The 17,242-nt window shown below is 30.1% G+C and overlaps 1 protein-coding gene across 1 annotated transcript in view; it reads right to left on the minus strand.

Annotated features, from left to right (window-relative positions):
• Positions 1-17,242, minus strand: part of LOC110032880 (exosome complex component CSL4) — a 58,931-nt gene that overhangs the window by 31,784 nt on the left and 9,905 nt on the right. The window contains exons 2-3 of the mRNA XM_020736658.1: positions 12,570-12,721; positions 12,378-12,452 (exon numbers count right to left, since the gene is read on the minus strand). Coding sequence (XP_020592317.1) covers positions 12,378-12,452; positions 12,570-12,721 — 227 coding nt within the window. The remainder of the gene's footprint in view (positions 1-12,377; positions 12,453-12,569; positions 12,722-17,242) is intronic.

The following is a 17,242-nucleotide window of genomic DNA, read 5'->3' on the forward strand; positions in this document are numbered from 1 at the left end:
CTGATCTAAAAATATTAGAAATAATTAATGATAAAAAATGTTCTTATGAATCTTTCATTCAATCTTATATGCAAAAATTAAGAGATGAAAAGAAATTATGAAGAAAATTATTCAAACAAAAACTTAAAGATCTAATGAAAGAAGAATTTAAAGAAAAAGAGAAAATTAACAAAGATTAAAATATGAAAAATCATAAAATAGACTGGTTAGATCTAGAATTATGAAGTAAAAATAAAAACTTTGTAGCAATAAACCAACATAAATTTATATTGTAATTTTTCAAAAGAATTTAAGCATGAATTACAAAATGAAAATAAGATTATGAATAGTATTATCGATCTTCAAATTTCTTTAGCAGAATCTTTAAAATTTCATAATAAAAAAAATATATAGAATTTTAGAAAAATCTACACAAGTTTTATTCGAAATAAAAAGGCTAATATTAAGAGATAATTGAGATTATATTAAAAACCAAAATAATGATATATTAGAAAAAATTATTTCGCAATGATCCATAAAATGTTAATAGAACCTAAGGAGGCTAAAATTAGTCGGGACTTATAGCATAACATTATCATCTTTATGTAAATCAAGACTTCGGTCATAGAGGTTGTAAGCTATTACCAAAAATGAAATAAATTTTATCTATACTCGGAATTCAGAGGTCTATATTTGATCAATAAGTATTAAAGATTTTCTTCAGAAATTTCCCCTACGGGGAGAAACAAGAGATTACTCACAAAATATCATAATAAAACTTCAAATATTCATAGCTAAAAATATACTTACAAAGAATTTTTACAGACTTAACTCTTGACCTTCAAATACTCACACTCAAACACTAAGAGGCTCAAGTGAAAAACTCGATGTCATAACACTGACTCTCATACCCTATTATACACATTAAAAGAGACCTCAGTGGAAACATACACTATTCCCACTTAAACATAAAGAAGAATAATACTTAGTGATAGGGTCCACCACTTATTCTTTTTTTATAGAAAACTTAAATAAAACTTAGTGATGGGGTACACCACTTATTCTCTCGTATTTTTTATACACAGAAATATATAGTGCTGAGAATATTAATGGGTCCTACATAATCAATCTTTTACAAAAAAAACTTCATCATGAAAATTCGGACGCTCCGCTTTCTAAAAGCTTGTAAAATTTGAAAAAGATTATGATTCTATGGCATTTTCCAAATTTTGTATTGCAATATCATCAAGAGAATCGATCCATGTGTCGTTTGCATCATCTGGTATATGAATCGGGCTTTGAGCCGAGGCTCTGAGTATAAGTACTCACATGATTATCTTGAAGCACAGAAGTGGGATGACGATCGCCATCTTGAATGACTTGATATTCAAATATATTTTTACATTGTTCGATTTTATTGACATCGTCTGTATAAATCTTGAACTTAAAAATTTTATCTTTGATTCGTTTCTCATGAATAAGTATAATTACAGAACTGTCTTGGAACACCGGCTTCATGAATAAAGTGGGCTTGGTTGCTCCTTCATTTTTTCAGACAAAAATTAAATAATTTATGTAATTATAAATACTTTCTTCAATGTGATCATCAATTATCCTTGTAGCATGCGGTTCTTTAGGCTGAACGAAGTTTGTAAATCTTCCTCCTGTGTGAATTTCGATGACATGTTTGGCCCCTTGGGTCAAACCCTCATAAGTTGGTGGTAGTGATCTGATAATTAGAGTGATTGTCACCACTCCATATGTTTCAAAGGGAAATGAGATAATTCTCCTTATCTCACTGTGTTCAAATTGCTTAATTTGAGCATTTAAGTTTTTATCTTTCCTAATGATAACTTTTCCTAAAAATTAATTGTCAAATATTTTTTGTACAGAATAACTAATTTTATCAGCTATATAATTTAAACAAACTGATAAATCTACAGAAAGTAAAACAATGTTTACTTTGAGTGGTTCTATAATAAATGTAGAATCTGATATACCTGACTCATATATATGCTCAGTATTATATCTTTTTATCATATCTTTCTATATCTCAATCATTTCATCTTTATTAGATTTATTTGTATATTGGAATATTTTTCTACGGATATTTTCATCCATCTCTGGGAGATAGAGATACTGTAAATTTTTCATTAGATTATTTTCAGAAATATCTATAATTATATTTTTAAAATAGTTATTGTCTTCAAAAAGCTCATTATATTTTTCTTGAAGAGATAAATAATTTTCCTTTTCTTCTTCAAGTTTAAGCTCAAGACTTTTGATCTTAAGCTCCTGATTATAAATGACTAATTTTTGAAGATCAACGGGTGCTTTTGGTCTTAAAGATATATTTCTAGAAGAAGCATCCAGCTCTTTGCTTTTAATTTGATTATGAAGAAAAATAGATTCTTCATTTACTCCAATGAAACACATGGTCAGACAATTGAGCATATTAATCATAGCTCCTGTGTCTGTCCTATTAAGCCATAAATTATCTAACAACGTGGTTTGGAATATGTTAAGTGGCCGGGGGATGGCTTCTTTTGGTCTAAATTATAAATTTATTCCAATACGGCATGGTAAAGTTAAACGGCCGTCATGGACTAGATTCTGCAGAACTGAAATTTGTGAGGGAGAAGATTTCGAAGTTGTCATTTTGATACCTGCATATAAATGAGAATACTTTAATTCTTGAATTTATCCAAAGATAAATTCCTATAAAGAAATTGGCTAATTATGGTGGTTTAAAATCCGAAGATTTTAAATCAAATTTAGGGCTTTTTATAGCTCTTAAAAAAAATCGGTTAAAAAATTATTTTTTCCTTTAATATGCTCAAAATTTACCTTATAACCATTGCCTTCAATATTAGTTATAAAATTTATTCATCTTCTACTATATATTTTCTTTTCATTTTTATTTTTATAAAAATGGACTATGGCTTCGCAATCAGTTCTTACTGTAAATTTTTGTTGTAAAAATAATCTAAAAATAATTAAAGCATTTATTTCTCCCGTTATTTCATAATCTAATGATGTTGAATTTGGTGGTAATTGTCTAAAACTCCCTAAAGCATATTTACATAATTTTTCAGTATTTTGATAAACTTCTTCATATGGTTTTACCATAAGCTCTGCTCCCCATCCATCTTGAGAAGCATCTACAATTAATTTCTTCAATATCATCAAGATATGAATTTATGTTTTGAATAGATGACTTTTCACTTTCAGATGTTAATATTATCTTTTTCTTCTTAATAGCTATTTTTATTTTATTTATTTTAAATAAAAGCTTCTGTTTATCATTTTTATATGTTTGTATTAATTCATTTTGAAATTTCTCTTGATTTGTACTTTGTTCTTCTAACTTTTCTATTCTAAATAATATTTTTTCATTATTTAATTGGATTTTTTCTAACAAAATTTAATTTTTGTAGTATTGTATAAATATCTAAGTTATCTTTTTCTTTAGGCTTTACAAAGTCTCTATGTTCTAAATTATGTTTTTTCTTTAAACATAAATGGCATAAATCTTGAACTTAAAGGTTTTATTTTTGATTTGTTTCTCATGAATAAGTATAATTACATAACTATTTTGGAACGTCGGCTTCATGAATAAAGTGGGTTTGGTTGCTCCTTCATTATTCCAGGCAGAAATTAAATAATTTTTGTAATTATAAATACTTTCTTCAATGTGATCATCAATTATCCTTGTAGCATGCGGTTTTTTAGGCTGAACGAAGTTTGTAAATCTTCCTCCTGTGTGAATTTCGATGACATGTTTGGCCCCTTGGGTCAAACTCGCATGGTTCCATTGTCGGGGTTTAGGGTTTAGGGTTAACTAGAGGTTCTATCCCGATGATAAATTTTACTAATCCCGTTGAATAATTTTCTTCTTAACAAGAACTTAAAGATCTAATGAAAGAAGAATTTAAAGAAAAAGAGAAAATTAAGAAAGATTAAAATATGGAAAATCATAAAATAGACTGGTTAGATCTAGAATTAGGAAGTAAAGATTTAAGCAGATAACAGAAAAATTAGAAGTAATACTATTACAAAAAAAAATAGATGATCTACATGAACCATTTAAAAATGAATGAGATTTATCTAAATAAGACTTCGGTCATAGAGGTTGTAAGCTATTATCAAAAATGAAATAAATTTTATCTGTACTCGGAATTCAGAGGTCTATATTTGATCAATAAGTATTAAAGATTTTCTTCAGACATCTCCCCTACGGGGAGGAACAAGAGATTACTCACAAAATATCATAATAAAACTTCAAATATACAATTGAGCGTATTAATCATAGCTCATATGTTTGTCCTATTAAGCCATAAAAAGTATTATTAGTTACTAGCATAGTCAGAAAAATGTTAGTAACAGAAGATGAATGATCATGGTTTTATAAAAGATTAAATGATAATATGGATTGTTTAGGGTTTAGGGTTTAGGGCTTGGGGTTTAAGGTTCAGGGTTTAGGGTTAACTTTTAAATCTGTTTGGGTTGCTAGGTTTAGATCATTAGTAAAATTATTAGGGTTTAGGGTTTTTCTACTTACCATATTTTATAACTTACTGGTTTGTAGGGAACAATCTCTCTTCCAGAAATTATTTTATCTGAAATATTTTTTAAATCTGTTTGGGTTGCTATTTCTAAAGTTTTTTCTTCTATCTTATTTAATTTATTTTCTATATTTATAATTTTTTCATATAACCCTAAACCCTAATTAATTACAAAAGATTAAATGAACAAAATATGTGGTTATATTAGTGGAATGATATAGTATCTCTATTTATACACATTAAAAGAGACCTCAGTAGAAACATACACTATTCTCACTTAAACATAAGAAGAATAACACTTAGTGGTGGGGTCCACCACTTATTCTTTTCTTACAGAAAACTTAAATAAAACTTAGTGGTGGGGTCCACCACTTATCTTATGGACAATTACAAGATTATGTATTTAGCATGAAAAGTCTCTATTCAAAGTTACAAGAAAGATACAATTTTGATTTGGCATATGAAAATAGATTTAATGATAATTTCAATTGGAGAATGATTGATTCTCAATATAAGACTGAAGAAATAAAGTAAATCAACAACCAATGGATTTAGAAGTAGTAGCGGGACCATCTAATCAAAACATAAATTCAGATCCCGATGATATTGAAGAAATTAATGAAGTAGATTTTACTAATACTAATTTAAAGAATTTAATACTACTGAAACATTTTGGGTAGATGCGGGTTTCCGTTTAACGAGATCAACCTGTTAAAAGGCTCGTTTTTATTAGAATTGTTCTGTTTATCCAAATTTTATTAAAGAATTAATAAAAATAACAGGTAGAGATGATATTTTACAAATATTAAGAGAAGATCTAAATGAAGCTGTAGAAAAAATATTAAAAAAAACTCGGAGAAATGACACATGTATGTTCACATAAAAGATTTAAGCAGATAACAGAAAAATTAGAAGTAATACTATTACAAAAAAATAGATGATCTACATGAACCTTTTAGAAATGATGAGGTTTATCTATTTATCTATATAATTATCATAATATTTATGATTATCAAGAAAGGAACTTTTTTAAGAATAAAAATACTATTAAATCTTTAAAAATGAATAAACAGAATAATTCTAAGAAAAACGAGTCTTTTAACGGGTTGATCTCGTTAAACGGAAACCCGCATCCACCCAAAATGGTATCAGAGCCTGATTTAAAAATATTAGAAATAATTAATGATAAAAAATGTTCTTATGAATCTTTCATTCAATCTTATAAGCAACAATTAAGAGATGAAAAGAAATTAAGAAGAAAGTTATTCAAACAAGAACTTAAAGATCTAATGAAAGAAGAATTTAAAAAAAAGAGAAAATTAAGAAAGATTAAAATATGGAAAATCATAAAATAGACTGGTTAAATCTAGAATTAGGAAGTAAAAATAAAAACTTTGTAGCATAAACCAACATAAATTTATATGTAATTTTTCAAAAGAATTTAAGCATGAATTACATAATGAAAATAAGATTATGAATAGTATTATCGATCTTCAAATTTCTTTAGCAGAATCTTTAAAGTTTCATAATGAAAAAATATATAGAATTTTAGAAAAATCTAGACAAGTTTTATTCGAAATAAAAAGGCTAATGTTAAGAGATAATTTAGATTATATTAAAAACTAAAATAATAATATATTAGAAAAAATTATTACAATATATAAAATCGTAGAGGATAAAAATAAATTAGACACAGTGATCCATAAGATGTTAATAGAACCTAAGGAGGTTAAAGAATTATTAGAAAAAACAAAAAAAAATATAAAAAAGATTGAGATTTTACTTTTAGAAATAAAAAGAATAATTTTGACACGAGTAAATTTGAAGAATTTGAAATATATAAAAATACTTTAGAGAGGCTAAAAAATATCATGAAGAATCTATAGGATTAACCAACAATATAGGAATTCAAGGTAGTGATAAAACATATCCAAAAATTTTAAATTTTCAAACTATAATATTGATAAGGTTATATGAAGAAATTATAAATATAGAAAATAAATTAAATAAAATAGAAGAAAGAACTTTAGGAATAGCAACCCAAACATATTTAAAAAATATTTTAGATAAAATAATTTCTGGAAAAGAAATTGTTCCTTACAAACCAGCTACTTATAAGATATGGTAAGTAGACAAGGGCCATTAACTTTATTTAAGAAAAATCATAATAAATTTGATCAAAAGATTTCTGAAATAATAGATATAGAGTCACAATTAGACAAATTTAATAATGAGAAAATAAATTGAATTAAAGTTAAAAAGAAAATGTATGAAAATCATCTATTATCCAAACATTATCAAAACAAAAAGTAAGTTGTGTTTCAGATTTAGAACAAATAAATTTATCAGTAATTAATAAAGAAGATTGGGATCAGATAAGACAACAAAAAATGTCACAAATTCATATAGCTTATGATTGGAATAAAAGGTTTACATAGGAAAAACTTAAGAACTAAAACTTTAATAATATTATTTGATAATAGGTTGAGTGATCTATCTAAATCAATTATAGGATATTTTGAAATAGATATAAATGATAATGAAGCCATAATCTATTTTCTTCCAGATTTTATAATGGAAACCAAAGAATGTGCAGAACATTTAAAAATAGGAATTAAGATTAAAGGATATAATATGATAAATAGATCTCTAAATTTAAGAATAACAATGGGATTTATAGGTAAAATGCAAGAACACTCAAATGTTAAATTCAAATTCAATAATAAAATGTTAGAACAAATGTTAGCTAATCAAGGAATCAAAGCTATAGAAGGAAAGAAATTTAATTCATAAATATATGCAGGAACTGAATGGAATCTTAATACATTTTTAGAAAAACAATTTTATTACCAAATGAAAATACATTTTATGAACATCAAGATGGGAGACTTAGTATAAGATTTTCAGATTATCATACTAGACAAAATAAACATGAATCAGACGATTACTTGGAATCAATACAGTCTGAATTTGAAAATAGAAGAGCTTAATGGAAGACATAGATTTTAGTTCGGTAAATTCTTATGAACAATTACAAGATTATGTATTTAGCATGAAAAGTCCCTATTCAAAGTTACAAGAAAGATATAATTTTGATTTGGCATATGAAAATAGATTTAATGACATTTTAATTGGAGAATGATTTATTCTCAATATAAAATTGAATAAATAAAAGTAAATCAACAACCAATGGATTTAGAAGTAGTAGCGAGACCACCTAATCAAGATAGAGGTAAAAGATATAGGTTTGATCCTGTTCCCCCCTTAGGAGAACATGGTGCTCCTGGAAGACCATATAGACTGGGAACCTCTAGAAGAGATTTTTATGAAGACAACAATTATAATTTTAAAGGAAGTATTGAACCCATAGAAAAAATTAATTTAATACCAGCTCATAGGAATGGAACCATTTTAATAATTAATTTAAATAACCCTCAAATGCGGGAATTCGTTATATCTACATGGGAATTTGATGTTGTAAGAGCTTAGGCAAATAGTGATAAAAGTGGTGTAGAAGATATGTTTGTCTTTTTAGAAACTCTATTAGGAGAAACATCAGCCAATATATTTAATGAAGCTAAAGTAAAAAAGGCAGGAGAAATAGGACAATTAAGACAATTAGGAGAATCCATATAATTTTACAAAATTTATAAGAACACTTATATTGGGATTTGACCCAAGTAGGCAGAATACCAATATTCAAGATCAAGCTTATCGAAACCTAGAACAATTAAGTTTATCTGATTAGTCTCAAATAGATAAATTTTGTACATTATATGTAGCATATGCTAGTAGAGCAGGTAAGTATTTTGATGATGAGATATCAAATAGATTTTTAATAAAATTACCTGGAGAATTAGGAAAAAAAATCCATGAAAAATGGACAGAAACATATAGAAACCTAGAAAATATTAGAGGAATATGCATAGGATCTCGAATTGTATTCACATTTAGTACTTTGCAAGATAAATGTAGAGAATATAAAATTCAAAAACAAGTTAAAAGACAATCATATAAGTTTTGTAAAAATATTTATACTTTACAAAACTTTCCAGAAAGACAGCCATATAGAAAATGAAAAAAAGTACTTAGAAAGTCTAATAGTAGAATACCTTCAAAAAATAATAATGTTAAAAAACCTAATAATAATAATAAATGTCATTGTTATATATGTGGTTCGCCGGAACATTTAGCTAATAAATGTAATAAAAGAAATTATAATAGACCAAGAATGTTGTTAATAGAAGGGTTAGAAGAAGATGTAGTAAGTATTTCTTCCAACGAATCTAATGATATTATTTACAATATAATAGATGAAGAAAGTGAAACCGAATCAGTATCATCAGAATATAATATGGAAGGCTTGATAAGAGCTGTAGAAAGATGAAATTTAGATAGATGGAATATTGTGACCATCTTTTTGAATTAGGAAAAGGTAGCATGACTAAAGAATGCATTTATTGTAATTATTTTCCAGATAAAAACCATAGATATCGTTCTCAATTATGTTTAATAGAATTATGTCATTTATGCTTAAAGAAAAACCATAATTTAGAACATAGAGACTTTGTAAAGCCTAAAGAAAAAGTTAACTTAGATATTTATACAATACTACAAAAATTAAATTTTGAATTAGAAAAAATCCAATTAAATAATGAAAAAATATTATTTAGAATAGAAAAGTTAGAAGAACAAAGTAAAAATCAAGAGAAATTTCAAAATAAATTAATACAAACATATAAAAAAGATAAACAGAAGCTTTTATTTAAAATAAAGAAAATAAGAACAGCTATTAAGAAGAAAAAGATAATGTCAACATCTGAAAGTGAAAAGTCATCTAGGTTTAAAAATAATGTTATGCTATAAGTCCCGACGAGCCTTTGTGGCGTTTATGGGCATGTCTTTTTTGTTGTCATCTTGGATGTAAGATTTAGACTGTGGGTGTATGTTGTTCTATGAACCAGCGGAAATAAATGGAGTCGGAAAAAGATTTTACGTTTATATTTTGGTAGGCTTCTTCTATGTATTAGTATATATAGATGATATATTGGTAGCATCACATAATCTTAAACCTAGAACTCGATGTCATAACGTTGGGGAATCTTTAATTCTTATTGTCTAAAACTCCCTGAAGCATATTATTTGTACTCGGAATTCAGAGGTCTATATTATGTTTAAGTGGGAATAGTGTATGTTTCCACTGAGGTCTCTTTTAATCTAGTTCACGAAGCCAAAAATAAAGAATTCATCTTAGAACTAAATTTTATATAAAGAAGAATAATGTATGTTTCCACTGAGGTCTCTTTTAATGTGTATAAATAGAGTATGAGTGTCAGTGTTATGACATCGAGTTCTTCAATTGAGCCTCTAAGTGTTTGAGTGAGAAATACACATTAAAAGAGACCTCAGTGAAAGGAAGAGCTCGATAGTGTCAGTGTTATGACATCGAGTTCTTCAATTGGGCCTCTAAGTGTTTGAGTGAGAAATACACATTAAAAGAGACCTCAGTGAAAGGAAGAACTCGATGACATAACACTGACTCTCATACTCTATTTATACACATTAAAAGAGACCTCAGTGGAAACATACATACACTATTCCCGCTTAAACGTAAATAAGAATAGGGAGGTATTTTTTTTGAATAAGGACAAATGAATATTAATAAAAACTTTTTAACAATAAGTAAAAATGCCTCCCTATTCTTCTTTATCATTTGTCCTTGTTCACTTAAAAAAAAATACCTCCCTATTCTTTTTTAGTGTATGTTTGTTTCCACTGAGGTCTCTTTTAATGTGTATAAATAGAGTATGAGAGTCAGTGTTATGGCATAGAGTTCTTCATTTGTCCTTGTTCACTTAATATAAAATTTAGTCCTAAGATGAGTTCTTTATTTTTGGCCGTGAATATAATGTGACACTAACTCTCATACTCTATTTATACACATTAAAAGAGACCTTAGTGAAAACATACACTATTCCCACTTAAACATAAAGAAGAATATCCAAAAATTTTAAATTTTCAAACTATAATATTGATAAGGTTATACTCACACTCATGCACCCTATTCTTATTTACGTTTAAGCGGGAATAGTGTATGTATGTTTCCACTGAGGTCTCTTTTAATGTGTATAAATAGAGTATGAGAGTCAGTGTCTCACAAAATATCATAATAAAACTTCAAATATTCATAGCTAAAAATATACTTACAGAGAATTTTTACAGACTTAACTCTTGACCTTCAAATACTCACACTCAAACACCAAGAGGCTCAAGTGAAGAACTCGGAACTCGATGTCATAAGGCTGACTCTCATACTCTATTTATACACATTAAAAGAAACCTCAGTGAAAAAATACCTCTCTATTCTTCTTTATGTTTAAGTGGGAATAGTGTATGTATGTTTCCACTTTATTGTGTATAATTAGAGTATGGGAGTCAGCCTTATGACATCGAGTTCTTCACTTGAGCCTCTTAGTGTTTGAGTGTGAGTATTTGAAGGTCAAGAGTTAAGTCTGTAAAAATAAGGGAGATGTCTGAAGAAAATCTTTAAAGTAGATTTTACTAATACTAATTTTAAAGAATTTAATATTACTGAAACATTGTTATCACAAAAAAAAACATAAATATTTTAACTCTTTTAGACGCGGTGATCCATAAGACGTTAATAGAACCTAAGGAGGCTAAAGAATTATTAATCCCAAGTGAGCAGAATACCAATATTCAAGATCAAGATTATTGAAACCTAGAACAATTAAGTTTATCTGATTGGTCTCAAATGGATAGATTTTGTACATTATATGTAACATATGCCAGTAGAGCATGTGAGTATTTTGATAATGAGATATCAAATACATTTTTAATAAAATTACCTGGAGAATTAGGAAAATAAATCCATGAAAAATGGATAGAAACATATAGAAATCTAGAAAATATTAGAGGAATAGGCATAGGATCCCAAATTGTATTCACATTTAATATTTTGCAAGATAAATGTAGAGAATATAAAATTCAAAAACAAGTTAAAAGACAATCATATAAGTTTTGTAAAAATATTTATACTTCACAAAACTTTCCAGAAATACAGCCATATAGAAAACGAAGAAAAGTACTAAGTTTTATAGCGGAATACCTTCAAAAAATAATAATGTTAAAAAACATAATAATAATATTAAATGTCGTTGTTATATTTGTGGTTCCCCATAACATTTAACTAATAAATGTAATAAAAGAAATTATATATATATATATATATATATATATATATATATATATAATAACTTATTTTTCAAAAATGATATAAAAATATGAATAAATAGACAATTTTAATGTGAGTTATTTTTTTTACAAATACCTGCAAGCTATGGTTTTGATCGAAAGATAATTTCCAATACAATGTTTACCTTAACAAGTACTCAAAACATAACACCTATAGCTCATTTTACTTGGTTCATTGATATTGACTTTCCTAAACTCTAAAAATAAATCAAATCGAAACAATTAATTTATGAAACAATAGAAACAACTCAGAACTCAAATAAAAAAAAACAAACAAAGAATTCTGTGTTTTCTTTAATTTTTTTTGGAAGATTAAGCTTTTTTTTTTGGCTAACCGTATGTTCATCCCTGCTAACCCTCCCATGGAAGCAAGGACATTCTTTAAAGAGATTAGCATCAACGGAGAATTGAACTCTACAAATGAGGGTATTATATCCGCTCACAGAAGTTGTTAACGTTAGATAATTTCCTAAGCATTCAATTGCATCACCTGATTTAAGACACGAGAAATAGCAATCAAAGAGATAATAAGCAACTCTTAAAAGCCAAAATGCTTACTCGAGCAATGACAACAACTCCAGGTTCCGGAACGGCTCCGCGGCTCTTGTGACCGACAACTTCCACAGTCGACCTCTGAATAGCCGGGTTACGAAAGAGAGAAAGTTCATTAATAAGGCGGCGAGAGGGAGGAAAGCTAACAAAGAAGAACAGACAGTAACCCTGGAAAAGAAATGAGGCAGCCAGGCATACCTTCTCGGTGGAGTCGGCGGGAGGGGGTAGTACACGACGGTGGCCGGTGATGGAGGCGTGAATATTCCGGCCATTGGGTGCCAGATATGATCCTTTCCCTGCGATAAACTGGGACGAATCCCCCAGTATTTCACCGGGAGTTGCTATACTATCTTATCTCCTCCGGCAGCCATGGCGACAATTTCCACTCTACCTCGAGCTTGCTTTTGTGATTCCTAGGGTCGCCCGTTGGAAGAAATATTCCATGAGTACTACATGTAAAGCTATGTGTGCAGCCAATAAAATGTCACCACATAGAAAGCCCGGCACACCTATTAAAGCAAGTAAAAACAATACAAAAGTTAATTTCTGATAATGTCGGCCTGACCCTAATCCTGGAAAATTTCCCGCAAGGATAAAAATTTTTCAGAAATTTTTCGCGCCTACTTACTGTTCTACTTGTAGTTCTATTCGCAGGTAGGTGGAAGAAATATTTCACAACTACGTTCGCAGCTCTGCAGCTAGGGTTCCGATGAGGTGTCTAGGAGCGTTGAGATGTCAGAGGAATTACACCCATCATTCAGCTTAAACTTTGAAGATCGAGTGAGTCTATAATCTTTTCTAGTTTTATGTTAGCTTAGGATTTAGGGTCTGTTGCTGTTAAAATTTAGGGTGTTCTTCTGTTATTATGGTGTTAAACGTGGGTTTTCTTGGTGTTATTCTTGTGTTATTCTTATTCTGGTGTTACTCTGGTTTCTGGTGTTACTCTGGTATTACTCCAATGTTAGCCTTTGATTTAGTTTTGTTACTGTGGTATAATAGTTGGCTTAGTCTAATGTAAATATTGGTGTTGAGGTAGTGTTATTGGATGTTGTTATACAGTTTTTTTTTTGTATTATAATGGTGTGTCTTTTTTGTGTTATTATGGTTTTAGGCTTGTGGTTGTTTGGTGTTACTCTTATGTTATTCAGGTGTTACTCTGATATTACTCCAATATTACGTTGTTTATTACCTTCGATTTATTACTTTACTGTGTTATTATTGTTTAGTGCTGATATTATCAATGTGTTATGAAGTCCCGAGGCAACACACGTTTATGTTATTATGGTTTTAGGCTTGTGGTTGTTTGGTGTTTCTCTTGTATTATTCTGGCGTTACTCTGGTATTACTCCAATGTTTGATTTATTACTTTACTGTGTTATTATTGTGTTATGCTGATGTTATAATGGTGTTATGCAATCCTGTGAGGCAACACACGTTTGCAATGATCCAATTGCATGATCCAATTGCAGAAGCAGAAAAGTTTCTAAGCAGCATTGTCCACAATGAGCAAGAAGAATATGAAAGCTATCGTGCCTATGCACATCACGTAGGATTCACTATTCGGAAGGACCACACTATCTACTGGCCAAACTCTAAGAAACTTAAGATCAAAGATTATTTAGATCAAAGATTATTTTTTTAAGATTATTTTTTTTGGAAAAGCTGGCTACAAGAAAGAGCCTAACAACACAATTAAATTCAGAAAAGTAGACACGAGGACTGGTTGTAAGGCCATGGTTTGATTTGTTGTTGATTTCGAAGGCAATTGGATAGTAGCAAAATTCATTGAAAATCAAAATCATCTTTTGCCCGAAAGTGGTGATAAGCATCTTCTTCAATCCAACAAAACGATAAGTGAGTTGAATGCAGATGTGTTGAGATCAATGACAGCTCAGGGATCAGAGCAACACATGCATCCAATTTCATAGCCACGGATGTTGGTAGTGTGGAGAATTTTGAATGCACCAAAAGAGATGCATTTAATTTCATACAAAAAGAAAGAAGACAACGAATTGAACAGGGACATGTCAATGCTCTAATACAATTGTTCATGGAGAGGCAAGCTGGAGATAGCATGTTTGTTTGGGATTTCCAAACAGATGAGTCTGGCAGGTTAACAAACATTTTTTTGGAGTGATGGATTATCCAGGCTAGATTATGACTGTTTTGGGGATGTGATAATTTTTTATACAAGCTACAGATTAAATAAATATAACTTATGTTGCGCTCCATTTGTGGGGGTTAACCACCACTGACAGAACATACTGTCAGGAGTTGGATTTTTGTCTGATGAGACACTGAATCATTCATGTGGTTATTCCAATCATTCATTGAAATAATGAGAGACAAACATCTCATAAAAATTTTTACCGATCAAGATAAAGCAATGACAAGAGTCATTGTAGAGTGTCTCCCACAAACACATCACAGATTATGTTAATGATACATCTACAAGAAACTGTCTTCTAAAGTACACTATGGAGTGTGTACTAAGAGCGTCTGTGGTCTTTTTTATAAATGCTTGAGCAAGTGTGATTCTGAGGAGGAGTTTGAAGAAACGTGGTTCTTAATGATTGAGTTGGAAGAACTATAACGCAATGTCTTGTTAGATGAAATGTACCGTATAAGGCAAAGATGGTCAACAACATTTAATAAGGATATTTTCGGTATGGGAATCTTATCAACACAGAGAAGTGAGTCGACCAACAATGTCTGTCATGATGTTGCAAAGCCAACTAGCTCTTTCACGGATTGTTTTATCGGTCTTGAAACCATAATGAAATTGTAGCACCGGAACGAGAAAGATGAAGATTTCAAATGCGGTCAGTCCGTCAGAATGTACATGGTTAAAATCAATCCCATGCTGAGGCAAGCTGCCTCATTCTATATAAGGAAGCTTTTGCTCAATGTTTGAACAAGAGCTATTAAATGGCTTATGTGGGCTTACGGCTGAAGTATCAGTGGAGAGTGAGGCTAAATATTACGTATTAAGATTGGATGATGAGGGGACAAGGCAGCCCTGGACTATGTTAGTTGACAAAGTTACTTGTGAGGTTACATTTAGTTACAAAAAATTTGAGATGATGGGCCTGTTGTGCTCCCATGCACTATTTGTTCTCAGTGTCGCCAAAATAAAGCTGATTCCGGAGAAGCATTTCTTATTGCGGTGGTCCATCCATGCTAAAAGGGACATTTATAACAGGGTTGGTTGCAGAGATCTAAAAGACTCCGGGTTGAATCATGTTTCTTCAAGTTCTCTTATATTCACGTCATGCTCTCATAATTTTGCATATCAACTCATTAATAGAGCACGAAGAAATGAGTTAGCTTAGGAGTGTTTGTGGGAGCCGTTTAAAAAATTATCTGGAGATATTGAGGATGCTCTAGCAGGGAGAACAATCGAAGTCAAGAAAACAAAAAAGAAGAATAAACTTACAAATATAGAAGTCAATGTGAATGACCCTGCTAAAAAGAGGCCGAAAAGAGTATCTACATCTAGGTTGAAAGGATATTGGGAGAAAAATAAGAAAGCTAAAAGTGCAATTTTTTTATTTAGTATTTCCTTCCTTCCATGTATAATACATATTTCTAACTTTAACCATTGCATTCAGGAATGGAACAAGAAGCAACAACTAGCCGTCAAGTTGTTGATGCATTTGAGGAAAGCTTGACAAATTGTCTTACCTAGGTATGTTGCTAAAATTCAGGTATGTTGCATATTTAAACTGTGTAAGAAGTAAATGGTGGTTTATAATATGTTTTTTTTCAAATATTTATGTCTTAAGCTTAGTCAAACATGGATAAAATGTATAACAATATGAATAACACATAGATAACACGAACACATAGATAACACGTGAATAAAAAGTCATGCTGAATAACACTGAAATAACACGTTGATAACACGTCGATAATACATGAGTAACACGCTGAATAACACATCGATAACACGTGGCTAAGTTACACATTGAATAACACGTGAGAAACACGATGATAACACGTGAGTAACCCATGAATAACACATAGATAACACGTTGATAACACGTGGATAGCACATCGATAATACATGAGTAACACGCTGAATAACACATTGAGTGAGATGTTGAGTAACACAAGAGTAACTCGTCGATAATACATCAGTAAGACGCTGAATAACACGTAGATAACAGGATGATAACATGTAGACAACACGTCGATAACACGTGAGTAACCCTTAAATAACACGTAGATAACACGTCGATAACACCTGAGTAACCCTTGAATATCACGTAGATAAGACGTCGATAACACGTGGATAACACGTCCATAATACATGAGTAACACAGGCTGATAACATGTGAATAATAGGCTGATACACGTCCATAATACATGAGTGACACGGGCTGATAACACGTGAATAATAGGCTAACAACATGTCCATAATACATGAGTAACACGGGTTGATAACACGTGAATAATAGGCTAATAACACGTCCATAATACATGAGTAACACGGGCTGATAACACGTGAATAATAGGCTAATAACACGTCCATAATACATGAGTAACACAAACTAATAACACGTGAATAATAGGCTGATAACATGTGGATAACACGTCGTAATACATGAGTAACACAGACTGATAACCCGTGAATAATAGGTTGAATAACATGTTGTTGACCTCAATTTTGGTTGAGGCTTAGTTTTTCCTCTTTAGTAGCCTAGGGTCTAGCCATAGGACTTTTCCTGTTGACTATTCCTAGAAAACTAGACATGGAACCCTCACCACTAGAAACTCCAAACTCTTCTCCACTCAACTTGAAGTTTCACATGTTGCTCTCAACCTCTAAATACTTAGTAGGTGTGGTCACTGTGGGGGAAACTCAAGAT

Source organism: Phalaenopsis equestris, unplaced genomic scaffold, assembly GCF_001263595.1.
Source record: "Phalaenopsis equestris unplaced genomic scaffold, ASM126359v1 Scaffold001046, whole genome shotgun sequence".
In the NCBI taxonomy this organism is placed as follows: domain Eukaryota; kingdom Viridiplantae; phylum Streptophyta; class Magnoliopsida; order Asparagales; family Orchidaceae; genus Phalaenopsis; species Phalaenopsis equestris.